At 46.4% G+C, this 26,793-nt stretch overlaps 2 protein-coding genes across 7 annotated transcripts in view; one reads left to right on the forward strand and one right to left on the reverse strand.

Annotated features, from left to right (window-relative positions):
* Nucleotides 1-5,597, forward strand: part of Acox3 (acyl-CoA oxidase 3, pristanoyl) — a 36,792-nt gene extending 31,195 nt beyond the window's left edge. For all 6 annotated transcript variants that reach the window (XM_045161443.1, XM_045161442.1, XM_045161444.1 and 3 more), the window contains 3 exons: nt 489-556; nt 1,233-1,319; nt 4,088-5,597. In XM_045161443.1, coding sequence (XP_045017378.1) covers nt 489-556; nt 1,233-1,319; nt 4,088-4,195 — 263 coding nt within the window. In that variant the 3' untranslated portion in view covers nt 4,196-5,597. The remainder of the gene's footprint in view (nt 1-488; nt 557-1,232; nt 1,320-4,087) is intronic.
* A 9,332-nt stretch (nt 5,598-14,929) lies between these two features.
* On the reverse strand, nt 14,930-15,357 carry LOC123453297 (cytochrome c, somatic-like). Its single transcript, XM_045130181.1, has one exon. It carries the CDS (start codon nt 15,355-15,357, stop codon nt 15,058-15,060), a length of 300 nt encoding a protein of 99 aa, XP_044986116.1. The 3' UTR covers nt 14,930-15,057.
* Nucleotides 15,358-26,793: the final 11,436 nt, after the last annotated feature.

Raw genomic sequence — 26,793 nt, forward strand, 5'->3', positions numbered from 1 at the left:
TCCATTTCTCTGGTGGCTTCAGAGGTGCATGCTGTCCTAAAACTGTGGCTCTGCTGCTTTTTGTAGCCTCTAGCCCTACACTCCTGCTCACAGCGTGACCATGCCCATGTGGCTATGCCCCTCCACTGGTGCACGCTGCTTTTACCCCAAAGCACTCCCCTGTCCTGCAGAAGGAACCTGTCCAGTCTCTTAAGCCTCAGGGGTTTTCTGTCCCTCCTTCCTTCTTGGTGAGGCCCTGGGCAGGTTCTATGTCCCCAGCCTCTGGCCTATAACTTGTCTGTTGCATGCCAGGAGAACCAAGAGGGACAGGGCACTCAGAACTAGCCTGAGGCAGCATGCTGCTTCCCAGGGATCCCAGTGGGCTTCAGTGCAGTTTCGTCCTGACATCGCCACCCGAAAAGCAGGGTATGGAAAGGCTGCTTCTCACTCAGTGCCACAGCTCGTGGGGCTGAAGTGCTGACCGAGCGTGATGAAGGCTGTGCTTTCAGGTGGCTATATTTCTGGTGAGCAGGCTGGAAGAGAGATGGAGAAGGCCATCCTGGCCTTGTGTGCACAGGTGAGTGGAGTCACCTCACCATTAAGAGCGGCTGCTGTGCTCTGTGCAGTTGCCCCGATTCTAGGGTGCATCACCCCACACACAATCCTGAGGCTGTCTGCCTGCTTTATGAAGTCACCCTGATACTAACATGAGTCACAGTGTGCTTGCTAGGTGTTATTTGAAGCTACTCTAAATTTGAAGAAAAAAATTATTTGCATTTCAAGAAAGTTCTTTGGTATCTCCTTAGTGAGATTTTTCCAGTGGGGTTGAATGAGGTCTGGGTGAGGAGAGGAGTCGCAAAATCCTTGCCCCAGAGCCTGCAAGTGTGGTGGCTTTTGCAGGCACTCATGGGAGCTTTCTGTTTCTGTGGCTCCTAGACATACCTCCCTGTTTCAGGACAGCAGTTGCCAGGGCTGATGAGCCCCTGGGGATGGCACTGACTCAGCAGGCTGCACTAACCCTCATTGCTTCTGCCAGCATCCCTACCTTGCTGGAAAAAACAAACAGGCTGTCCTGAGTGAATGCGACATGTTGGAAATATGTGCAAGCACACCCAGGGGCCTGTAATGCAGGCCCTGTGTGCCTGCTCAGGTTACCAGCAGGCTGGAGCAACCAGCGGTGTGACTCTGTTACACAGCGGTCACCCTGGAGACTGCAAGGTGTTGCCAAGTGGACAGACTTTGTTTTCCAACAGCTGAAAGATGATGCAGTGGCCCTGGTGGACGTGATTGCCCCTCCTGACTTCATTCTGGATTCCCCAATTGGCAGAGCAGATGGCGAGGTAAGGGGAGTGCCCCCTGTGGCCTGTTGGAGTGGGGCTGGAGTCCGTGCACACATAGCTTGAGATAGTGATGTGATGTCAGGAGTCTTGGGTGCCTCCTGGGAAAATGTTGTATTTTGGGGTGCTTCCAGGGGACAGATGTTGTGTGATCTTCCAGCTCTGTACTCCAGTTCTGTGGTTTTGGATCGCTGTCCCTGGCCTTCTCTGCCCTTGTGGGATGGGAAAACAGAGCCCCTTGAGGACCAGCAGCACGGACCCCTGTTCCCCTTATCAGGAGACCCCTGCTGCTCAGTTCCAGACATAGATGTCAAAACTGACTTTGGCTGCCCCTGCCCCGAGCCTCCTGGTCAGGGGTGTTCCTGTCTGCTTGGCCTCCTGGAATAAAACCTCAGAAACACTGGGTGTGGTGGCATATGCCTTTAACCCCAGCACTTGGGAAGCAGTGAGTGGGAGGAAGATCACAATAAGTTCAAGCCCACCCTGAGACTACATAGTGAATTCCAGGTCAGCCTGGGCTAAAGACCCTACCTTAAAAAAAAAAAAAAAAAAAAAAAAAATTAAACCTCAGGAACATTTTCTGGCTTCTTCCACCCTGACCTCTAGCCCCAGCCATCTATAGCGCTGACCATTCTGGTTCTCCACTTCCCCTCTGTGCTCACCCATAGTTCCCATATGCCTCCCCGATGTCCACTTGCACCTAAGTTCCAGACAGGTTGGCTCAGGCCTAACTCTCTCCCCTGGGGCCCTCCACCAACAACCAGCCTTCTAAGATAGAGCAAGACCCTCCTATCCCCTTGCATTTGGGTTGCGCTCTGCTGAATCTTGCCCCTCCCTCCCCTGCCATGCTGCCCTCATCTCTGTTCTAGCATGCTGGGTTCTTTCCCAACCCAGGCCTTAGCATCCACTGCCCACTATATAGACCTTCCTTCTGTTCTCTCAGCTGGTACTGAGCCCGGCCCTCTCTACCCCACTCTCCTGCCACGTAGCCCTGGCAGCTTGGAGGTAGCTCTCTGTACTACTCATCTACCCTGTGGTGGTCATGCAGGTGACACTCAGCTTGATGTCACCTAGCACCTCACCACCCATGGGACTGCTGTCCCTGTGTCAGAGGCCATATGGTTGTAAGCTGGGGGACAGGGTTTGACACTCACCCTACTCCAGGACTGGGTTCTGCTGTTGAGGACCTCTACTGACACAGAGATTGATGGTGAGGGACAGGAGCTCATCTCGCCTCGGGGCGTGCTCTACTTGACACGCTGTGGTGTGCCCAGGGAGGAACATGTCTTGAAGCTGCATGATCAGATTAGGTGTGCATTGGAGTGGGGTGCCTGTTAGCAGAGGTGGGCCTGCGGGCCAGAGCAGGACAAAGGAGATTCCTAGTCATAGGACAAACATCTGTGGGGGTCTGAAGCTCCAGTACTAGCCCTTGGACAACCTCCTGTATGTCACAGAATAAGTTACCAGGTCCTCTTTGTTGATGAGAAACAGAAGCTGGGTAGCCCACGGCCGCCCATACAAGGTCATGTCAAGCTAGGTCTCAGGCACATATCTGGTCCTGATGTTAGAAGAACTGGCAGTGCCTTGGGTTCGAGGAGTGCACTGAAGACCCTCCCAGGAGGTCCCAACCACAGGCAGGCCAATGGGTTGTTTTGAAGTGAGGCCTGCATGGTCGGAGGACAGGGACATAGAAGCTGTCCCCTGCAAAAGGAGCCTCAGCAAACACTGCCTCTCTTCTCTGACTGGGAGTGGCTAGAGGCAGGGGGGAGCTGTCCCTGATGGGGAGGGACCTCTGGCTCTAGGTGCCACAGTTCAACCTAAGGTACCAAAGTACCACCTGGCAGGGTGGCTAACCACATTTTCCAGCTTTCAGGAAGCACTATTTTGTTTTAGATGGGTGCTGCCAAGTAGAAATGAGCCTTCAAACCCAGCTGGGACATTATGAGAGCACAAGGAAAGTCCCACACAATCAACTGATCAAGTCTGTCCTTTAAGAGGTGACTCAACAGTGCAGGACAGGAGATGGGTAGCACACTGGGCAGATGCAAGCAGCTGCTTCTGCAAGTCAGTGTGGCCACATGAAGAATAGCCACTTGTCTTACATCTGCACAAGCCAGCATGTTCAGAGCTGTGGGTCCTTCTGAGCTGTCTGGCCCATTACAGCTCTCCCCCAGCTGACCCTTGGCCTCTGTCTGGAGCCATGAGGTCAGGCCTGAGCCACTCCTTCCACTAGTACAGTAGCCTCTCTGCAGCACAGTGGCTGCTCTCTCCTGAGAGCAGTGAACAAAAGTCCCAGAGGAGACTCCAGCAGAGCTGCTACCATGGGCAGAATGAAGGACCAGGACTTAGATGAGGCTGCTTGAAGAACTCAGGCCACCTCCTCCCACTGCTTAGCCAAGTCTGGTTTATGCAGCCAGCAGGTGGGATGGCCAGTGTCAGGTCTCAGCGCATACATAATGTGGCCTGGCAGATGCAGAGGTGTCTGGTCCTATGCAGGTGTGGAGTATCTGATGTCTACACTGAGTCCCAGGGAAGGAGCAGGGTCAGCTCTCATCAGCAGTGACTTTATAGTACTAATTGAATTTTCTTAATTAGTTTCCACCAAAAATAAAAGACTTGTATAAATTAGATTTACATTAGCATTTCCCAAAAAGTGACAGTGTAGAATTTCCTGTGTCCTCACAAGACCAGAGGGTATCAGTGGTCACTTACTGTCCAAGGACTCTGCTCTAGCGATTCCTCCTCATTTCCACCTGGTATACTTTCTGCAGCTCTATAAAAACCTGTGGACTGCCATCTTGCAGCAAAGCGGGGTGCTGGAGCGCGCAGCCTGGTGGCAGGAGTTCACTGCGAACAAACCCACGGTGAGCAAGCTGTAGCCCCAGCTGCAGATGCGGTGGCAGAAGCACGCGCATGAGCAGCCAACCCAACAGACGAGACTTCAAGCCACGCACACCACACCTTATCCCCGGGTTCTGCCACACCCATGCAGGGTCAGCCTGCGGCTGTGATTGGTTGTGTGTCTGCTAAAGGAGCTTATACTACCATGTCTTCCTGGGGGACCTGGGCTTTTGATCATTGTGATTTTATGATTTTATGCACTTTTTCTCTGGGCACAGGCAGGAGTGTGGTGGTGAACAGTGCTCACAATGAAGAGGTGATCTTTTGAATCCATCTGAGATTTCTTATAGAACTCTGCTTCACTAACTAATAAATGCCAGTCTGATTCTTTATTCTACTGGGCCTTGATCATGCTGCTGTTTATATAACCTTACTAGTACTGCAGACCATCAGAATGATTCAATTTAAGGGTTCTCTAAGAGAAAATGTCATTCGTTTCTTTGGTGAAACTGAAAGTTTCCACAGAGAAGGAAATGCCTTGTGACAGGGACACCTGGACAATGACCCCCTTTCCCCTCCTGCTATGTCAGTGACTGTGTATGCAGTGAGATTAATCCTTTTAGACCTAGAACAAGTGAAATGCCCATGCTGTTGTTCTCCCCCCCAACCAAGTGTCCATGGCAGCCAGAGTCTAAAGGTGCCATGTGCTTCTGAAGGGCGCCTGCTCCATGGTGCCCATCCCTTCTTGCTTTCAAGAGGATGGTATGTATTCGTGATCTTTAGCTTTTCTAGTGAGTCATTTATGGGCTCCAGGTGCCCAAGAGGCACATTCAAGAGCCTTCCTGGGTCAGTCATCCTGTAGGTTTCCCAGCCCAAGATCATGGGTGGACTTGGGGTCCTGCCAGTTTAGGTCCCTCAGATTTCCACCAGGTAGCCTTTGTGGGTGTGCCATGGATGAGCTCCGCCACCAGGGTTCATGGCTTTTTCCAACAATGATGTGTTGCTCCCAGGTCCTCCTGGAAGTGCTAGGTGTCTGGTCAGAGTTGGAATTTCCACCCTCTCACATGCCTTTCAATCGCTCCTCAGCCCACCTTCGCCAAGTGACCAGCCTTTAGTATTTTGTCTTATCTTCTTCTCAGGAGACTACAGCTGGAAATTGACCAGCAGGTCATGGTGGTGTCCACTCAGGGTAATGTCACACCTAGAAAACAATTTAGTGTGGCTTTCAGGGCAGATCGTCTGTGTACTCAGTCCTGCTCCCATGCCACGCCCTCACCCCTCAGTCCCGAGGATGAGGCTGGGCTGGTGGTAAGTAAAGCAGGTTGAAGTGCAAAAGCCACACTAACTGAGATGACTTTGTAAGAAAATGTCACTTAAAAGGAAAGCATTTGTAAACAGCAGTAAAACCTTGAGTAATTGCAATAAAATGCTTAAGATGAATCCTCATTTTTTTCCACTGTTTTTATGCTTACAGAGCTAGTGCAGGTCATTGGGTGCTCTGATAATATAGCAGAGTTCAAAGAAACCATAGCTGTTACATTTTATTCCTTCACTTCAGGCCACAGGGCAAAGGATCAGTTCACTGTGATCTTTGGCTCATGCAGGTTCCTTCCATCCAGGTGAGGGGCTGGAGCAGTGACAGTGACCTGTGTTGCATGCTGGCCTTCCTCCTCCCCAGGGGCCTCTGTCACCTGCCCTACATGTGGTTTCATCTTGCCAGCTGGTGCCACCTTAACATGTGCCGTCCCAGTTGCTTTCTTCCCATGTGTCTGGCGGGGGTTGTGGGCATCCTTTTCCCATCCGAAGGCATGGCACAGCATTTCCCCCACCAAGCCACAGGAGCATGCGAAGCTTATAGACCTCCCCTGGGGAGAGTTGAGTCTAGAGGCCCGCACTCTACTCTCATGGTGGCACCCTGCATCTCTGTACGTGATCAACTCCAGGAAAGAGCCTGCTGGGGTGTGCTCTGTGCTGTGAAACTCAAGCTGCCAAGCTGCCACCAGGTACGAGAAGGGGTGGGTGAAAGCAGTGTCCCAAGTGGATACACCAGGACTGGACGTGTGACATCCTTCCTATAGAAAGCAAGGCCTAACCCTGTCCCTCATGCTGTACTGAGCAGAGAAGTGGGCAACCATGCAAACTAGAGCCTGGCATGTGATGACATCTTGTGAGTCTCATCAACTGGTTCCCCAGGGAAGAGGGAAACCTTGTGCTCTCCAGAGCGTTGCACACCAGGGGCCTCACCAGTGCTTCTTCCTATAGCCCTTGCCATAGTGTGGGGGGGGGGGGAGGGGCTGCTCTTGTGGTCTTTTACTCCCTGTGGAGGCCAAGCCTGTCTCCCTCACACTCCTTCATTTGTGCTGACTCTGCCCAGGAAGGAAGTCTCTTCTCATTCCTTGCCTAATAGAGCATTTAGACTGTCAAGATTTTTGTCTGTAAAATATTTTTACATATTAAAAGTAGTAAGCCTTTAACATATCCATTGTAAATTAATTTCCATCAGTTATTTGTCTTCTAATTGTGTTCATGTTTTGGTTTAAAATGACAGCTTAATCATCACTCTAAATTTAAAACCAAGCTTCGTGTGTGTCCCAGCCTTTGTGATCATACTCAGAAATCCTTCTCACATCAAGATTATTTCCATTTTTAGGGACTTTTGGGTAAGATGATGGTATAGTAGCCACACCAGAGCAGCCTAGTAGGGGAAATAAGCAGAAAAACAGCAAAATACCAAAAAGTGAATGTGTGATGTCCCCAAAACATTACGGGCTATTCATTGCAAAGGCTGTTGGAGTCCCACCAGAAATAGATGGTAAGATCCTATTGCTAAAGATTCAACATGCTTGGGCTGCAGGTCACAGAGAAATCAAGCTGGAGCTGAGATGAAAACCTCCTCTCTAAAGATCAGCTGATAGAAAGCTGGAAAAAGCTATGCTATATGCAGCTCTATGGGAGAGAGAAGTCATCAGTGGAGGTAAACAACAATGGATACTGCAAGCCTTAAGTTTGGCCACCCAGGCCAATGAGCCAGAGGGTACAATAGGGGCATGTCTGTTATGGGGGAAACCAACTGCTCTCTAATTGGACTGGAAGCCCGCTCCATGGGAAGGAACACATGCCTAATACCGAAAACCTATTCAAAAGACTATGATGGAGGAGGTCATGAGCCCTAGGGGTGTAATGCCTGCTGATGTCTGGCTAAATGCATATATTATGCTCACAAAGATGCCCAGTAAACACTTTGTTTTTAATCTTATTTTTTCTCAAATTTTTTAAAACATTTCCCATGATTATAGAAAATATCCCATGGTAATACCCTCCCTCCCCCCTTCCCCTTCGAAATTCCATTCTCCATCATATCCCCCCCCCATCTCAATAAGTCTCTCTTTTATTTTGATGTCATGGTCTTTCCCTCCTCTTATGATGGTCTTGTGTAGGTAGTGTCAGGCACTATGAGGTCATGGATATCAAGGCCATTTTATATCTGGAGGGAGCAAGTTGTAAGGAGTCCTACCCTTCCTTTGGCTCTTACATTCTTTCTGCCACCTCTTCCACATTAGACCCAGAACCTTGGAAGGTGTGATCGAGATGTTACTCAGTACTCTAGCAGTCACTTCTTTCCAGCACTATTACACCTTCTGAGTCATCTCAAAATCATTTCCATCTGAAAAGAGAAGATTCTCTACCCAAAGTGAGAGTAGCATTAATATAAGGGTGTGACTGTTAACAGAAGTGCTTAATAGGCAGTTTGATAAGCATAGTATACAGACTTTTTCAGACATCAGCAGATGTTACACCCCTAGGGCTCATGATGACCCCTGATTAAGTTTTCAGTATTAGGATGAATTCCCTCCCTTGGAGTGGGCCTCCAGTCCAATTGGAGGACAGTTGGTTTCCACCATGACAGATGTGCCACCATTGCACCAGTTGGCTCATTTGACCTGGCTGGCCAATTATAAGGCTTGCAGTGTCCACTGATGAGTATCTCCACTGGTGGTGTATCTTTCTCCCATTGAACTGCATGTAGAATGGCTTCTTCCAGCTTTCTGTCAGCTGTTCTACATGGAAGAGGTTATCAGCTCAGTTCCAGCAGGATTTCTCAGTGTCCTAGCAGACCAAGTATGTGGAGTCTTCAGCAATAGGGTCTTGCCATTGATTCCTGGTGGGAAACCAAGGGCCTCGGCAATGGCCTATAATGTTTTGGGGGCTTCAGAGACCACCCTGGCCAACAACTAACTGGAAGGTATCCCATCCCTGGCACTGAAAATTTTCTGGCAATGATCTACGGCTCCTGAGTGTTCAATTGTCCAAAAATCGGAGGATTCCATATAATTTCTTTGCATCCTCTTAGATTTTGATTAGCCCTCCCTCCACCATTCCTTTACTCACTCTCCTCCCCTGACCTCACTTTGGGCCTTTTCACCCCCATTTATCTATTCTTCTACTTACATATATACAATATCAATCTATTAAGTACCCTCCTCCCTTCCTTTCTCTTCCCTTTATATCTCTTTTTTTTTAGCATACTGGCCTCTACTACTGAGTTTTTTCCTTCTCACATAGAAGCCCAATCATCTGTAGCTAGGATCCACATATGAGAGAGAACATGTGGCACTTGGCTTCCTGGGCCTGGGTTACCTCACTTAGTATAATCCTTTCCAGATCCATCCATTTTTCTGCAAATTTCATAACTTCACTTTTCTTTACCGCTGAGTAGAACTCCATTGTATAAATGTGCCATATCTTCATCATCTACTCATCAGTTGACGGACATCTAGGCTGGTTCCATTTCCCAGCTATTATGAATTGAGCTGCAATAAACACGGTTGAGCATGTACTTCTGATGAAATGGGATGAGTCCTTCGGATATATACCTAGGAATGCTATAGCTGTGTCATGGGAGATCAATTTTTAGCTGTCTTAGGAACCTCCATACTGATTACCACAATGGCTGGACCAGATTGCATTCCCACCAACAGTGTAGAAAAGTCCCTCTTTTTCCACATCCCCGCCATCATTTATGATCATTTGTTTTCATGATGGTAGCCAATCTGACAGGAGTGAGATGGAATCTCAATGTAGTTTTAATCTGCATTTCCCTGATGACTAGTGATGTAGAACATTTTTTTAGATGCTTATATGCCATTCGTATTTCTTCCTTTGAGAACTCTCTATTTTTTAATTGGCTTGTTTGACTTCTTATTATTTAACTTTTTGAGTTCTTTGTATATCCTAGGTATTAATCCTCTATCAGTTATATAGCTGGCAAAGATTTTTTCCCATTCTGTAGATTGCCTCTTTGCTTTATTCACAGTGTCCTTTGCAGTACAAAATCTTTGTAATTTCATGAGGTCCCAGTAGTTAATCTGTGGTTTTATCACCTGAGCAATTGGGGTTATATTCAGAATGTATTTGCCAAGACCAATTTGTTGAAGGGTTTCCCCTCCTTTTTCCTCTAGCAGTTTCAGAGTTTCAGGTCTGATGTTAAGGTCTTTAGTCCATTTGGATTTAATTCTTGTGCATGGCAAGAGAGAAGAATCTATTTTCATCCTTCTGCAGATATTTATCCAGTTTTCAAAACACCATTTGCTGAAGAGGCTGTCTCTTCTCCAATGAGTATTTTTGGCATTTTTATCGAATATCAGGTGGCTATAGCTACTTGGGCTTACATCTGGGTCCTCTATTCTGTTCCACTGATCTACATGTCTGTTTTTGTGCCAGTACCATGCTGTTTTTGTTACTATGGCTCTGTAGTATAGGTTAAAATTAGGTATAGTGATACCTCCTGACTTATTTTTGTTGCTCAGTATTATTTTAGATAATCGAGGTTTTTTTTATGATTCCAAATGAATTTTTGAATTGTTTTTTCTTTTTCTGTGAAGAATGCCTTTGGAATTTTCAAGGGGATTGCATTAAATGTGTAGATTGCTTTCAGTAAGATTGCCATTTTCACAATATTGATTCTTCCAATCCAAGAACAAGGGATGTTTTTCCATTTCCTAGTGTCTTCTGCAATTTCTCTTTTGAGTGTTTTATACTTTTCAATGTAGAGATCCTTTACTTTCTTGGTTAGGTTTATTCCAAGGTACTTTATTTTTGTTGATGCAATTGTGAATGGGGGTGATTCTCTGATTTCATTATATGGTTGATGTTAGCATATAGGAATGCTACTGATTTCTGTGTATTCATTTTGTATCCTGCTACATGGCTGTAGGTTTTGATCAGCTCTAACAGTTTGCTGGTTGTGGTGGTTTGATTCAGGTGTCCCCCATAAACTTACGTATTCTGAATGCTAGGTTCCCAGCTGAAGGATATTTGGGAATTAATGCCTCCTGGAGGGAGTGTATTGTTGGGGGTGGGTTTATGGGCTTTATAGCCAGTTTCCCCATGCCAGTGTTTGGCACACCCTCCTGTTGCTGTGGTCCACCTTATGTTGGCCAGGGGGTGATGTCCACCCTCTGCTCATGCCATCCTTTTCCCCTGCCATCATGGAGCTTCCCCTCGAGCCTGTAAGCCAAAATAAATCTCTTTTTCCCAGAAGCTGCTCTTGGTTGGGTGATTTCTACCAGCAATGCGAACCGGACTGCAACATTAAAGTGGTACCGAGGAGTGGGGTTGCTGCTAGACACCCGACTGTGTGGCTTTGGCCTTTTGGAGCTGATTTTCAAGAGGAATGTGGGAGGATTTGAAATCTTGGCCTAAGAGATGCCTTGCAGGGCTGTAAGTACAGCCTGATGGACTATTCTGGTCTGAGCTGCAAGACCTGAATGCAGTAAGAACTATGGACTATGAGGTTTGGCTTATGAGGGTGAAAAAGAGCTTTGCCTGGACTGGGCTAGCAGTTTGTGTGAGAAGCTTGCTCTTATGCCTGTGTCCTGAGAAGTTGTGCAGGGTTGCTTTGCATAGAAATGAACTGGTGTGAGCAGAGGAATATGGCACAGAAAGAAAAATCTTTGGGTGAATTGTTGCCCATTCAGCTGCAACTGAGAGATTAGAACCTTTGAGATGGGTTAGCTGACCTGCACTGGGGCAACAAGAAGAATGTAGACTCTTTTGAAAGGGCCTGAGTGCTCAAGGAGTCCTGTTCTTCAAAGTCTGCTTTATTCCCCCCTGGATTAACAAATTGGCACCCTACCTGGTATCGTGGAGTATAAGAAATGCTGGAAAGAGGGTCATTGAGTTTGCAACATGGTCTTGTGTTTTGGAAATGGCCATGGGCAGTGTGAAGCAGGTTTGCTGGTTGCCTGCATAGAGACCCCATGGGGCCATGCGGACAAACTGTAGATTGCAGTGGATACCAGTGGAGATGCTGGGACCACGAGATGGCTGCCGAGGAGCTGCCAGCCCTGATGAAGTTTCCCAGGACTGTGAGTAGCCTAGCTGGAGGGGCGGAATTGGAATGCCAGAGACTTGTTGCTGGTTAGAATTAACGGACTTGAAGATTTGTCACTGGCTAGAGTTGTTGGACTTGAAGAAGCTACAGAGTTTGATGTTTGCCCTGGTTGTTTTAAATCTTGTATTGGTTGAATGTTTCTTTGCTATGCCCAATGCCATCTATTGCAGTGTGAGTATTTATTCTGTGCCATTATGGGTTTTTGAGGTTATTTTTTGGTATTATGGCTCAGTTAAAAGATCTTGGACTATGGGGATGTATGAACATCATTGGAATTGATAAAAACTATGGGGACTTTTAAAGACAGACTGAATGCATTGTATTTTACATCATGTATGGATATCAGTTTATGGGGGCCAGGGGTGGAATGTGGTGGTTTCATTCAGGTGTCCCCCACAAACTTAGGTATTCTGAATGCTAGGTTCCGAGCTGAAGGATATTTGGGAATTAATGCCTCCTGGAGGGAGTGTATTGTTGGGGGCGGGTTTATGGGTATTAAAGCCAGTTTGCCCATGCCAGTGTTTGGCACACCCTCCTGTTGCTGTGGTCCACCTTATGTTGGCCAGGGGGTGATGTCCACCCTCTGCTCATGCCATCCTTTTCCCCTGCCATCGTGGAGCTTCCCCTCGAGCCTGTAAGCCAAAATAAATCTCTTTTTCCCAGAAGCTGCTCTTGGTTGGGTGATTTCTACCAGCAATGCGAACCGGACTGCAACACTGGTAGACTCTTTAGGGTCCTTTATATATAGAGTCATGTCATCTGCAAATAATGATAACTTGATCTCTTCCTTTCCAATTTGTATCCCTTTTATGTGTGTCTCTTGCCTTATTGCTAAGGCTAAGACTTCCAGTACTATACTAAATAACAGTGGGGATAGTGGACACCCTTGTCTTGTTCCTGATTTTAGTGGTAAAACTTCCAGTTTTTCCCCAGTTAGTAATATGTTGGCTGTAGGCTAGTCATAAATAGCCTTTATTATATTGAGATATGTTCCTTCTATTCCCTGTCTCTGTAGAACTTTTATCATGAAGGAATGTTGGATTTTAGATGATCATGTGATTTTTGTCCTTCAATCCATTTATATAATGTATTACATTTATTGATTTGTGTATGTTGAACCATCCCTGCATCTCTGAGATAAAGCCTACTTGGTCAGGGTGAATATATATTCTTGTATTCTGTTTGCCAATATTTTGTTGAGAACTTTTACATCTATGTTCATGAGGGAGATTGGTCTGTAATTTTCTCATTTTGTTCTATCTTTGTCTGGTTTTGGTATCAGGGTGATGCTGGCTTCATAAAAAGAGTTTGGTAGAATTCCTTCCTTTTCTATTTTATGGAAAAGCTTAAGTCCCTCTTAGGACTGCCTTCATTGTGTCCCAGAGATTTTGTATGTTGTGTTCTCATTATCGTTTGACTCTATAAATTTTTTGATTTCCTTCTTGATTTCTTCATTGACCCATTCATCATTTAGTAGTGTATTGTTTAGTTTCCATGATTTAGTGTATGATCTATAGCTTTTCTTACTATTGATTTGTAGTTTGATTCCATTGTGGTCAGACAGAATCCAAGGAATTATTTCAATTTTCCTGTATTTGTTAAGATTTGCTTTGTGTCCTAATATATGGTTTATTTTAGAGAATGTTCCATGTGCTGCTGAAAAGAATTATATTCTGCAACATTTGGATGAAATGTCCTGTATATATATGTTAGGTCCATTCCTTCCATGATCTCATTTAGTCCAGATGCCTCTCTGTTTATTTTTCCCCGGGATGACCTGTCAATTGATGAAAGTGGGGTGTTGAAATCCCGCACTACCACTGTGTTTGGTGTTATCTGTGACCTTAGTTCTAATAGCATTTGTTTGACGAATTTGGGAGCCCCATGTTAGGTGCATATATGTTATAAGGATTGTAATGTTCTCCTGTTGGAGTGTGCCCTCAATCAATATAAAGTGACCTTCCTTATCTTTCTTGACTAACGTTGGACTAACGTTGGACTGAAGTCTACCTTGTCAGATATTAGGATAGCAACCCCTGCTTGTTTTCTAGACCCATTTGCTTAAAACACCGTTTTCCAACCTTTCACTCTAAGATAATGTCCATCCTTTGTAGAAAGGTGAGTTTCTTGGAGACAACAAATTGTAGGATCCTGCTTTTGTTGTTGTTGTTGTTTTGTTTTGTTTTTTTGAGGTAGGGTCTCACTCTGGTCCAGGCTGACCTGAAATTAACTCTGTCATCTCAGGGTGGCCTTGAACTCATGGCAATCCTCCTACCTCTTCCTCCCGAGTGCTGGGATTAAAGGCGTGTGCCACCACACCCAGCAGGATCCTGCTTTTTAACGCAGTCTGCAAACCTATGTCTTTTGGTTGGGGCCTTGAGGCCGTTGATATTAAGAGATATTATTGAAAGGTGTGTATTTATGTTTGTCATTTTTTTTGTAGTTCTTCCGGTTCAACCTTTGCTCTCTTATGTTACTAGTATTTGAATATTGTTTGTTTTTTCTAGGTTCCTTATATGTGTGCTTTTCCTTCTCTTCAGCATGGAGGATTCTTTCAAGTATTTTCTGAAGAACTGGTTTTGTCTTCAAATACTCCTTTAGCCTGCTTTTGTCATGGAATGTCCTTATTTCTCTGTTTATTTGAATGGATAGCTTTGCAGGATAAAGTAATCTTGGTTGACAGTTGTTATCCTTCAGAACTTAGAATACATCACTCCAAGCCCTTCTGGCTTTTCAAGTTTGTGTTGAGTAATCTGCTGTAATCCTGATGGGCTTGCCTTTGTAGGTAACTTGACTTTTTTCTCTAACTGCTTTCAATATTTTTTCTTTAGATTGTGTGTGTTGCAGTCTGGTTCACATTGCTGGTAGAAATCACCCAACCAAGAGCAGCTTCTTGGAGAAAGAGATTTATTTTGGCTTACAGGCTCGAGGGGAAGCTCCACCATGGCAGGGGAAAACGATGGCATGAGCAGAGGGTGGACATCACCCCCTGGCCAACTTAAGGTGGACCACACAGCATCAGGAGGGTGTGCCAAACACTGGCATGGGGAAACTAGCTATAAAGCCCATAAGCCTGCCCCCAACAATAAACTCCCTCCAGGAGGCATTAATTCCCAAATATCCATCAGCTGGAAACCTAGCATTCAGACACCTATGTTTATGGGGGACACCTGACTCAAACCACCAGTGTGTTTGGTAGTTTGATTATAATATGGCAAGGAGAGGTTCTTTCCAGGTTTTGTCTGGCTGGCTTTCTAAAGGCTTCCTGTATCTGCACTGGCACCTCTTTCCCAATTTAGGGGAAGTTTTCTTCTGTGATTTTTTTTTTCTCTTTACTGCAAGCCAATTTTACTTAAATAAGGACTCTCCAACAAAAATACTCTGTTAGTCATTCATGATCTGAATTGTGGTGTATGAAATCAGTAAAATTATGGTACACATTAAAAGCCATGTGACATTTCTGTTTTATAATAAATAAGGCAGAGGCCATTACTCATTAGTAGCTTTTTAAAGATAAGCTATTAGGTCTGCTCTTCCTCCTTTCTTCTTGATGCCAGCTAAGATCATTTTTGTTCCAGGGATGTACTTTTTGGGATTCTCCAGATACTCCATCAGTGTGTCTTCTCCCCAGGTGATGCCTTTGTTTTTGTTGGCATCTGTGTAAGAGAATCCAGCAGCCTGACCGGTCTTCCGTCCAAACAGACCATGGAGATTTGGTCTAGTCTTGTGCTTGCCTCCCTTTTCCACAGTGTGGTACTGGGCATACTTCTGAACAAAGATCTTCTTGCCTTTCTCAACATCACCCATCTTTAGTTCGCTCTGCCATCGCCGAGCCCACGCGCGCTACCCATTGCAAGGCTGGCGTCCCGCTCTGCAGACTCTTCTGTGATTTTGTTGAAGATGCCTACTATGTCTTTGGAGTGAAATTCTTATCCTTCTACTATGCCCTGAATTCTAATATTTGATCTTTTCATAGTGTCCCGAATATCTTGAAATTCCCACTCATACTTTTCTGTAAGTTTGTCTTTCTCTTTGTTGGACTGTATTAGATCTGCCACCTGATCTTCTAGCTTAGATATGCTGTCCTCTCCCTCATCCATCCTATTGGTGAGATTTTCTACAGAGTTTTTTATTTCATTAACTGTGTTCTTCATTGCTAGTAATTCTGACTGGTTTTTCTTTATTATTTCTATTTCCTTATTTATGTCTTGTATTGCCTTCTTTATTTCATGAAATTGGTGTCCTGTGTCTTCTTTGATTCCTTTGATTTCCTCTCTGATTCCTTTGATTTGTTCTTTGACTTCTTTGAACATACTTACAATCATTCTTTTGAAATCTTTCTCAGGCATTTCCTCTAACTAGTTCTCACTGGAGGTCATTTCTGATGCATTAATACTTTTTGGTGGATTTATATTGTCTTGATTTTTAGTGTTTCTTGTGTTATAATGTATAGATATTTGCATCTTGGATTAAGTTAATGGTTGTATTTTTCTAACTAGCTGAGTATTCTTAGCTGTATCAACTGATCTGATGTTGTATATCTTCAGGGTAGGAGCTTAAGGTGTTAGGTGTGACTCTTAAGACTCTCAGACTATCTACAAAGGTATTCCTAGGGGTTGGGTTTGCCTGCTATGGTAGTATTCAAGTAGGATGAGTGGAGCAAAATACAGATAGATTCTAAAATATAACTAAACAATGTACACACTCAATGAAAAACAGCACTGAGTATTTATGCAAGAGTAGGTATTATAACAACCAGATCCTCTATCAACAAAGATGTTAAGATTTCTAATCTGTTGAGGGCTCCATGTCAGCTTGTGACCAAGTGAGACCCTTCCCTGTTGCAATCCCAGTTACGTTTTTAGATGATTTTGGTCTCAATTATGCATCCCTCTTTGGCGTCCTGTGGGTTCAAGTAAGCTGGCTGGATTGCTGGACCACTGTTAAGTTTTCTGGAACTGGGCACTGGCTTTTCCTGTGGGGCAAGCTGAGCCTGGCAGCTGTGGCCCCACAGACCTGGCTCTGCCATTGCTGGAGCTACCGCTGCTGGAGGAGCTGCTGCTGCTGCTGGAGCTGGAGCCTCCACTTCCACTGCCACTGCCGGAGCACCCACTGCCTGAGCCGAAGCCCCCACTGCTGGAGCTGGAGCCAGAACTGCCGCTCCCAGAGCCGCTTAGGCCTGCCTGTGTGGGCTCTGGATGCCCTGGATCTCTCCTACTCCTCTGCTGCCATTTTAATTTTTTATACACCTCACTTTTTAGCAAAAGTGTATATTTTGCTGGGTATTCTTTGGCTTTTTCTCTCCTAGGCTGCTTTGGTGTGTTTCCTAAGCTGCCATCTTAACCAGAAGTCCAGTAAACACTTTTCTTAATATTCATACCCGTATATTAATGCTGCTATCACTTTTGGCTAGAGAAGCTTCTCTTTTCAGATGGCAGTGACCTCTGGGAATGACTCAAAGTGCACCATAGTGCTGAGAAGAAGTGACAGAGGAGTGCTCAGCACTGAAACATCTCTGTCACACCTTCCAAGGCTTCAGGGTCTAATGTGGAAGAGTTGGCCGAAAGAATGTAGGAGCCCAAGAAGGGTAGGACTGTTTACAATACAATCTTTCAGACAAAATGGTCTGGATCTCCATGACCTTACAATGCCTGGTACTACCCACACAGGACCCTCAGAATAGGAGGAAAAGATCATAACATCAAAATAAAAGAGACACTAATTGAGAGAGGGAGAGGAAATGATGGAGAGTGGATTTGTGAAGGGAAAAGTAGGGAGGAGAGGGAATTACCATGGCTTAATATCTATAATTAGAAAGTTGTCAACAAAAGAAATTTAGAAAAAGATTATTTCCATTTTTATTTGTGGGGGGGGGTAGTTGAATTCCATACTCTTCCTAAACTCGTGTGTTTGCTTGGGTCCCAGCTGATGGCAATTGGGGAGGTGGATCCTCCTGGAAGAGGTGTGTGACTGGGCTGGGCCTTATTAGCCCCTAGCTTGTCAGTTTTAGTTTGGCACACTCTGCTGCTGCTATTGGCCAGGGATTGGTGTCTAGCCTCTGCTCTCATGTCATCCTTTCCCCTGCCTTCATGGAGCTTCCTCAAATTTTGTAAGCCAAAATAAGCCCTTTTCTCCCATCAGCCACTTTTGGTTGGCTTCTTTGTGCCAGCAACATGAAGGTGACCGCAGCAATTGTGTGCATGGATGTGTGTGCCCCATATGCATGTGTGGAGGCTTCACAGGTAAGTGCCTGTACTGTTTTGTGGGCTTTGGTGCCTATGGGTGGTGTCCCACCCTTGTGTGGCCAGCTTTTGCCCTGGGTGCTGGAACTCGGGTCCTTGTGCTTGTGTTGCATATGCGCTTACCTGCTGAGCTCTCCTCAGCCCTTTGTGCCTCTGTCTTTGGGTACAGTTGAGTTGTCCTTGGCTGGACACTTACTGTGAGGCCCAGTGTGAATCAGATGAAGTATCGATGGCCCACTGAACGGTGTCTGGTCTGAATGTTGTCTCTGCTGCATGTAGAGGTGCCTCCATACTTGTGGGCTGGGGCATCTGAAGTCTCTCTTGGGAACTTCTGTGACTCTGGGCAGTCTCTGATTTGTTTTGCTTCTCTGTAGCACTTGCTGTCACTGAAACTTAAATCAGGGCATTTTCCTCAGGCTAGGGCTTAGATCTTAAATCTGGGAGATTAGTGTGGCTCTGTGTGAGAACTCGGAGCCCTGTGGCTTCCAGGAATGCCCCTCTGCCCTGTTCCCAGGCAAGTGCAAGGATTGACCTCAGCTAGTTTTCATCCCACCAGCCTCCTTAGCAGCTGCCGGGAAAGTGACTCAGTTTGCGTTCTAATGCTCAGAGGGAGAAGTTCCCAGGGCCATGGTGGTCAGTGGAGGGACAGGCAACGAGAAGTGAAGCATGAAGATGTCCCTCCATGTACGCACTTGTCACAAGCCAGGAGGCTGCACTTCTTCCTTGAGTGGCTCGGTCCTGAGCCTCGAGCACTGAGCTCGGGAAGCTTGCCTGCCTTTTCCATGGGGTTCACAAGTCCATTCCAGTCTGCTCACTTTGGGGAGGAGACGGGTTGGTGAGCTTGCAGGTCAGGCACTCCAGCTTTGGAGGCAGTGCCCCAGAGCCTTGCTCACCGCCTCTTCCCAGGGCTTCACTTTGCAGGATGTTACTTCAGTTTGCAAACTATCTAATAGCTATTGAAATTTCTTATCTTTATTGTAGGACAAGGCTTATAAAAGCAAAGTAAACTTTAGGAGCATTTTCCTATGCCATCATTCTTGAGGACCCTGGCTAGATGGGTGTCCTTCCTGTAGGCTCCTGGGAGATAGGGGGCTGCAGGTAGATTGGGGAGGTATGGGCAGGAGGCCCAGGTTTTAATTCCAACTTGGCCTCTTGCTGTGGGACTCTGGATGCATTTCTTATCTATACTCATTTTATCCTGTATAAGCTATAAAGTACCTGTCTGTGGTGTCATAAGGACTGCCTGAGAGAGTGTATCAAGGTCTCCAATATACTCTGGCACAGTGAAGGGCCCACTGAACTGGACCTGGGATGGGCTGGGAACTGGCACTCCTTCAAGCATCCCAGAGCAGTCCTAGCACCATCTCAGAAGCACTGACATACATTCCTTGGTTCAATCTAGTGTGGAAGGGCAACGGATGGTGGTCCTGGGTAGGGGAGGGGCCTCTTGGATTGCTGATAGAGACCCACCCTGTGTGTTTGGTATCTGCTTTTGTTAAGTGCCTGGTTCTGTTCTCAGCCTGCCCTGTGCCCAGAATGAGCCCTCCTCCCTATGGATCCCACTGAGATGGTGCTGTGAGTCCTGGGCCATGTTCTGAAGTTTTCTCCCCAGGGTTATCCATGGCTGCCTTGCTTCTCAGCCCAGACTCGCATCTGAGTTACCCTCCCACCCCCACAGGCCGTCATGTGCTTCCCGCATCCCCACTCCTTGCCCAGAGTGGTGGTGGGTTGAGAAGAGGACTTGCAGCACGTCTGGCATCAGAGCATAGCCGCCAGTTCCTTTCTCTGCCCATCTAAAACCCATGTGCCAAAAGGAAATGTTGCTCACCTCCCTCATCACATAGGACATAGAAGCCTGTCATCTGGCTTATTTGTGGTTAGTCAGAAATCACATTGAGGTCAGGGACCCCATCTTAATCATCTATATCCAGCTTCCAGAAAAGAGGCACATACAGGGAAAGTGCCTGGCAGGCACTGAGGAGGTGAGTTATCCACGAGTATGAATGGGTGGACGGGTGAATGAAGGTGTACGGGTAGTCACGTGACTGCTGGGTGGCTAAGTTGGTGGATAGTCAAATGAAAACGTAGATGGAGCTGGGAGTGGTGGTGCACGCCTTTAATCCCAGTGCTTGGGAGGCAGAGGTAGGAGGATTGCTGTGAATTCAAGGCCACCCTGAGAATACATAGTGAATTCCGGGTCAGTCTAGGCTACAGCAAGACTGTACCTCAGTTTAAAAAAAAATGGTATGATGGGGCAGACATGGGCAGGTGGCATGGGTGGGTGAGTGAGTAAAGGTACAGAGGAATGAACAGATAATGAATGAATGAATTGGTGAAGGAGTGAAATGGCTGGTCCAGGTGTTGGAGATGGAAGCAGACCACTTTGGCACGGTAGCCCCAGGAGTGACCCAAGCACATTGTGGTCTAATCACAGTGCTCTGTGATCCCTGCTCCTCACGGGAGACCCTCTTCATCACCACTTCCCAGGGCGGGTGTGGCTGCCTCGACACCAGCGCAGGCCGTGCTCCCTCCTTTCCTCTGCTGCTTGTCGGCACCATCTGTGACAGTGCAGGGTCTGTGCGTGGTTGCTACCCACGGGTGAGGCTGCCTCCCTTTCCCTTCTGTTACCAGAGACAGGAAGGGGCGCTCCTTGTAGAACAGCAGTGAGCTGAGGGTAGGCCCCATCCTCCTAAGGATGGATGGAGCCTCATGTGCAGGGGGCAGGGTGGAGGCTGCAGAAATGACGAAAGGTCGAGATAGAGAATTAGCCAGTGAAAGATGCACTTTTCATTCTGCAAGATTGTTGGAGTTCACATTCTTTAAAAACCATCAAGTGAAATAAAATTTTCAAAAAACTAAAAGCTGCTGTTCCCTTCTAGACTTACCGAGAGAACAAATGCTGTTTCCAGAGGCACTCCCTTGCCAGCTACAGCCACCGAGACCTCAGAAAGCTTGCGTTGTTGTCCCCATGGATTCAGTGGAATGCCATAGAGTGCAGGGGAGGGCTGGAGAGCGAAGGTCCCCAAGTGTTGCAGGAGTCTCTACTCATTGTACTCTGCTCTATCACTGGACACAACGGTGGCCTTTGAGAGGGATACAGAGGTAGAATATTATGGTTTTGACCTGGGAGGTAGCCCGAAATGTTCTTTGTTGAAGACTTGCTCTCCGATGCCCCAGGATTCAGAGGGCTTATGGATGACTGGATCTTGAGGGCTCTAACTTCTGAATGGACTGGTCTACAATGGGTTCATAATCTGATGTGAAGGCAATGGAAACAGGAAGTAGGGCCTGGTTAGAGGAAGAAGGGTGCTTGAGGGTGTTCATTTGGATTTTTCTCCTTCCCTTCCTCTCTCTGTCTGTGTGCTTCCAGGTTGCTGTGAGGTGAGCAGCTGTCCTCCATCATGCCCTTCTCCCATGATGCTCCACCTCACCACTGGAGCCAGCTGGGCATGGCCTGAGTCCTATAAAACAGTGAGATAAGACAAACCCTTCTTCAAATAGTTTGTCTTGGGGATTTGACACAGTCGCAAAAAACTATCTTACAGGTTTAGACTGACATTTGAGGACAGATCCTGGCCTTTCTAGAAATGGGGTCAGTATGTACAGACTTGTTTCCATGGTGATTCCAAATTCTCTGAAATTACCTATCAGAGATTAACCATCACACATTCACCCCTTGTTAACTTGACACTTTAACATAATGCTTGCAAGCCATTAACCTTCAATTCTGTGTTCCAATCAAAATGCATTCCATTAAACTTTAAAAGTCCCTGTAATTGGGCTGGAGAGATGGTTCAGCAGTTAAGAGTGCTTACTGTGCAAGCATGAGGGCCTGAAGAGACTTAAGGCCACTGTGTTTGATGTCCCCAGAACCCATGTAAACATGTGCCATGGCTACATGCGTCTATAACCCAGTCCTGTGGACAGCAGAGATTGCATGATCATGAAACTAGCAAACTTCTGGATCAATAAGAGACTCAATCTCAAGGAGAGACAAGTGGATGAGTGATGAAGGAAGACATTCAAAGTTCTCCTGTGTCCTCCACAGGCACACAAATAGGATACCACATCAGCACATACACATATGCATACATCACACACTGCACACCACACATACTGCACACCTGCAAGAAATAGTCTACACGTAATCCTCAACAGTTCTAACTCTGTTCAAAAGTGGAAGTCTTTTCTGAGACTCAAGCAAACTCTTAACTGTGAGCTCCTATGAACATCAAAAAAAAAAAAAATTCACATACTTCTGGCATGCAATTGTACAGAGTAAACATTTCCATTCCAAAAACGAGGAATGGAGGTATATCAAGGAAGACTGAATGAAAGCAAGGTGGAAACCCAGCAGGGAAAACACCAAACACTGTTGCTCCATGTCTGGCCCCTGGGGTTTATGATGGAATCATCTGGGCTCTAAAGGGCTTGAGCCTCTCCCCTTCAGATCTGCTGCCTGAAACACACACAGCCTCTCTCTTCACCAGCTCCACTTCATGCCTACAGCTTTCCCTAGTGGATGTTCCACATTCATCATGGAATCTTCAATTTAGACTTTTTGCCAGCCTCAACAATGGCCTCTCAGGGCCTTTTTGCAAGGAATCAACCCCTGCCACACATTGCCTGGCCTCCTCAGCTGCTCTCTGAAGCCATGAAGCAAGATGCCATGGCCTTCTGTGTATTGCATCTTTCTTGCCTCTGAAATCAGTACCCTGTGGATAATAATGCCAATCTTTTTCTTTTTCTTTTCTTTCTTTTTGGTTTTCTGAGGTAGGGTCTCACCCTAACTCAGGCTGACCTGGAATTCACTATGTAGTCAAAGGGTGGCCTCGGACTCTCAGGTCTCAGTGATCCTACTACCTCTGCCATCTGAGTGCTGGGATTAAAGGCATGTGCCATCATACCCAGCAATATTGCCAATTTTTGTTGGCAGCTCAGGACAAAACCTGGGCCCCTTGGACCAAAGTTAGAGTTACATCTGTGTGCCTTAGTTATCTAATCTGTGAAAAGACTTTCCCAGGCAGTTCTTTTTTTAATTTTTAAATTATTATACTTATTGAGGGAAGCACAGAGCCAAGGAAAGACACCCATGTGGCTAGAGATCCCACATGGAATGCCTGGGAAAACAGTGGAAAGAAGAGAATGAAAAAACTTCAAGGAGCTCCTGCCATGTGGGGAGCTGAAGGGGATAAAAGGGCCATGTGGAGAGTAAGGGTGAGGGGCCCCTCCTGACTGGGCTCAAACCGGCTGTAGGCTGCATTCTCTCTTACGTGTCAGAGCCTTCAGTAGGTGAAGTCTTGCCCTCTGGGCATCTCTTCTAATGTACCAGTGAAAAGGTGACATTCCTCTTTAATCTCAACAATTACAGATGCTTTGTCCTCTAAAGTCTCCTTGTCTGGAACTTTAAGCTTGCTCTCTCTCTCTCTGTCTCTTTCTCGCTCTCTCTCTCTCTCTTTGAGGTAGGGTCTTGCTCTAGCCCACGCTGACCTGAAATTTACTCTGTAGTCTCAGGCTGGCCTCAAACTCACAGTGATCCTCCTACCTCTGCCTCCTGAGTGCTGGGATTAAAGGTGTGTTTCACCATGTCCTACCTTCCTCTTTTTTTAAATTAAAAAAATATTTTTTATTTATTTACTTATTTGAGAAAGTATGAGTGAGTATGGGCACTCCAGGGCCTCTTGCTGCTACAAATTCTAGACGCATGTGCCACTTTGTGTGTGTGGTTTTACATGGGTACTGGGGAGTTGAACCTAGGCCAGCAGGTTTTGCAAGCAAGTGCCTTTAGCCACTGAGCAATCTCCCCAACCCACCATTTCCTCTCTTCCACTTTTTTGCTCTTGTTTTTTCTATAGATCTGGGAATAGTTACCATGCCAAGTTTCAATGCTGTGCTGCCTTGAGAATTCCGTCACCCAAGAAATTAGCCCGCTACTTGTAAATTCAAATTCAGCCTTACTCAAGTCTCAGGACATAGGCAGAATGCAGTCAGACTTCTTGTCAGCATAAAACATGAACTGCCTCCAGTCCTGTTCCTGATAGAGTTCTTGTTCCGCTATGAAATTTTATGAGCTGAGCCTCCAGTGTCTGCATTTCAGCATTCTGACCTTACACACTCCCTCCAGAATAGCCCTAAGCTCTATTTGCATTAGTGTGAGGCTTTTTAAGCCCAGTTTCAAGATTTTCCACACATCTCCCACAAACCAGTTCCAACAGCCTAGGAACCATATGGTCAGGCTTATCACAGCAACAACCTTGCTTCTGTCTACCAAAGTCCTGATCATGTTCAGTCCACAGTGACCATGCGGAGACCTTACTTTCTCCTTTTCATTTAGTCCAGGAACTCCGCCCCACCTACTGGTGCTGCCCACAATGAAGGCAAGTCCTCCCATCTCAATTAACCTAATCTCAAAAATCTCTCACAACATTCCCAGAGAAGTGTTTCCATGGTGATTTAAAATCCTGTCAAATTGACTACCAGAAATTAACTATCACAGTGAGACCACCACTGGCTGCTGGCATCAGATGTGGCTGGTCTATGTTTATGCAACTTCTCCCCTGCCAGGCTGTTGGGCCACCCACTGTGAAGAGAAGATCTAAAACCAGGTGTTTTGAAGACCATGGCTCTAGCCTGCATGTTGCACTCTCTTCTAGTGTTGATGCGGAGCTCAGAAAAGCATGAAAGGGTTGCGGCAAGATGTTGGGGAAAACCAAGGAGACGGAAAAAGGAAGGAGAAAAGAAAAGGGTAAGCCAGGCATGATGGCACATGCCTTTAATCCCAGCACTTGGGAGGCAGAGGTAGGAAGATCTCTGTGAGATCAAGGCCAGCCTGAGACTACCTAGTAAATTCCAGGTCAGCTGAGTTAAAGTGAGACCCTACCTTGGGCGGGGGGGGGGGGGGGGGGGAGAAGAGCTATATAGAAAACTAATGATGTTATGAATAAGAAACCTCCTTCATTAAAAATACAATTTTTTTGGTTTTTCTTTTTTTGTTGTTTATTTTGATTTATTCATTTGAGAGCGACAGAGAGAGAAAGGCAGATAGAGAGAGAGAGAATGGGTGCACCAGGGCCACCAGCCGCTACAAACGAACTCCAGATGTGTGTACCACCTTGTGTATCCGGCTAACGTGGGTCCTGGGGAATCGAGCCTCGAACCAGTGTCCATAGGTTTCATAGGCAAGTGCTTAACCACTAAGCCATATCTGCAGCCCTTTTTTTAGTTTTTCGAGGTAGGGTCTCGCTCTAGCCCAGGCTGACTTGGAATTCACTGTGTAGTCTCAGGCTGGCCTCAAACTCATGGCGATCCACCTACCTCTGCCTCCCGAGTGCTGGGATTAAAGGTGTTTTTTTTTGTTGTTGTTGTTGTTTTTTAAGAGAGCATTTGGACAGAAATACCCTGCTGGGGTGGAGAAAGCCATAGGTTGTTGCAGGTGAATTCTAGTGCTGGTGACAGGTCACCCTCCCCCAACAGTGAGCTGTTGAGTGAGGACCATGTGTTAAGTGAGTGCCCATGAGGTCCTTAAAACGACATAGGCCACTGCCAAAGTGTTTGTTTACCCATGAAAACTAACTAGATGGTAGGACCCTGTTGCTGAAGATATTGTAAACTATGGTGGCAGGTCACTGAGGAATTATGCTGGAAGGTAGTTGAAAGCCTTCTCCCTGCTAACTAGCTGCCAAGGTGCTATGTGAGCTGCTAGTGATAAATGTATCAGCAGTCTTTAACAAGCACTGAATCCTGCAAGCTGCATCAACCAGCCAGGCAAGATGAACCCATGAGTGCAATAGTGGCACATAAGTTAAGTACTCTCTGACTGGACATGGAGCCCACTCAGCAGGTGGGAATTCGCAAGTCAAAAGCCTGTGGCGTGGAAGGTCATAGACCTTAGAGGGAAGCTTCCACTCTATTTTGGCTAAACAGAGAAGTTATGCTTATCAAAAAACCTTCCACTGGGGGCTGGAGAGATGGCTTAGCAGTTAAGTGTTTGCTTGTGAAGCCTAAGGACCCCGGTCCAAGGCTTGCTTCCCCAGAACCCACGTTAGCCAGATGCACAAGGGGGCGCACACATCTGGAGTTTGCAGCAGCTGGAGGCCCTGGCACGCCCATTCTCTCTCTCATCTGCCTTTCTCGCTCTTTCTGTTGCTCTCAAATTAAAAACAAAAACAAAAACAAAAAAACCCAGCTTCCAATGGGAGCCGGGGCTGCACACTAATTCCAGCACTCAGGAGGCAGAGGTAGGATTGCCATGAGTTCACGGCCACCCTGATAGTACATAGTGAATTGCAGGTCAGCCTGAGCTAAAGTGAGACCCTACCTCAAAACAAAAAAGATTCCACTGGGGACCGGAGGGATGGCTCAGCAGTTAAGGCCTGTGGTGGTTTGATTCAGGTGGGTGTTCCCCATAAACTTAGGTATTCTGAATGCTAGTCTCCCCAATTGGCAATTGGCAATTGGACATTAAAGCCTCTTAGAGGCAGTGTATTGTTGGGGGTGGGATAATGGGTTTTATAGGCAGTTTCCCCTTGCCTCTCCTGTTCCTGATGTTGGCCAGGGGGTGATGTCTACCCTCTGTTCATGCCATCATTTTTCCTTGCAATCATGGAGCTTTGCCCCTTGAGCCTGTAAGCCAAAATAAACTTTTTTCCCACACGCTGCTTTTGGTTGGGTGATTTCTACCAGCAGTGAGAACCTGACTACAACAGTAAGTTTGATACCAAGAGTGGCATTGCTGCTAGACACCTGATTGTGTGGCTTTGGCCTTTTGGAGCTGATTATCAAGAGGAATGTGGAAGGATTTGAAACCTTGGCCTAAGAGATGCCTTACAGTGCTGTAAGCGCAGCTTGATGGATTCTTCTGGTCAGAGTTGCAAGACCTGAATGCAATAAGAACTGGACTTTGGCTTATGAGGGTGAAAAGAAGCTTTGTCTGGACTGGGGTAGAAGCAGTTTGTGTGGGAGGCTTGCTGTTATGTCCCTGTCCTGAGAGAAGTTATGCAAG

Source organism: Jaculus jaculus, chromosome 11, assembly GCF_020740685.1.
Source record: "Jaculus jaculus isolate mJacJac1 chromosome 11, mJacJac1.mat.Y.cur, whole genome shotgun sequence".
Lineage (NCBI taxonomy): Eukaryota > Metazoa > Chordata > Mammalia > Rodentia > Dipodidae > Jaculus > Jaculus jaculus.

Excerpts from the sequence above, each read along its gene's own strand:
- LOC123453297 (XM_045130181.1), bottom strand. The coding sequence starts at position 15,357 with ATGGGTGATGTTGAGAAAGGCAAGAAGATCTTTGTTCAGAAGTATGCC.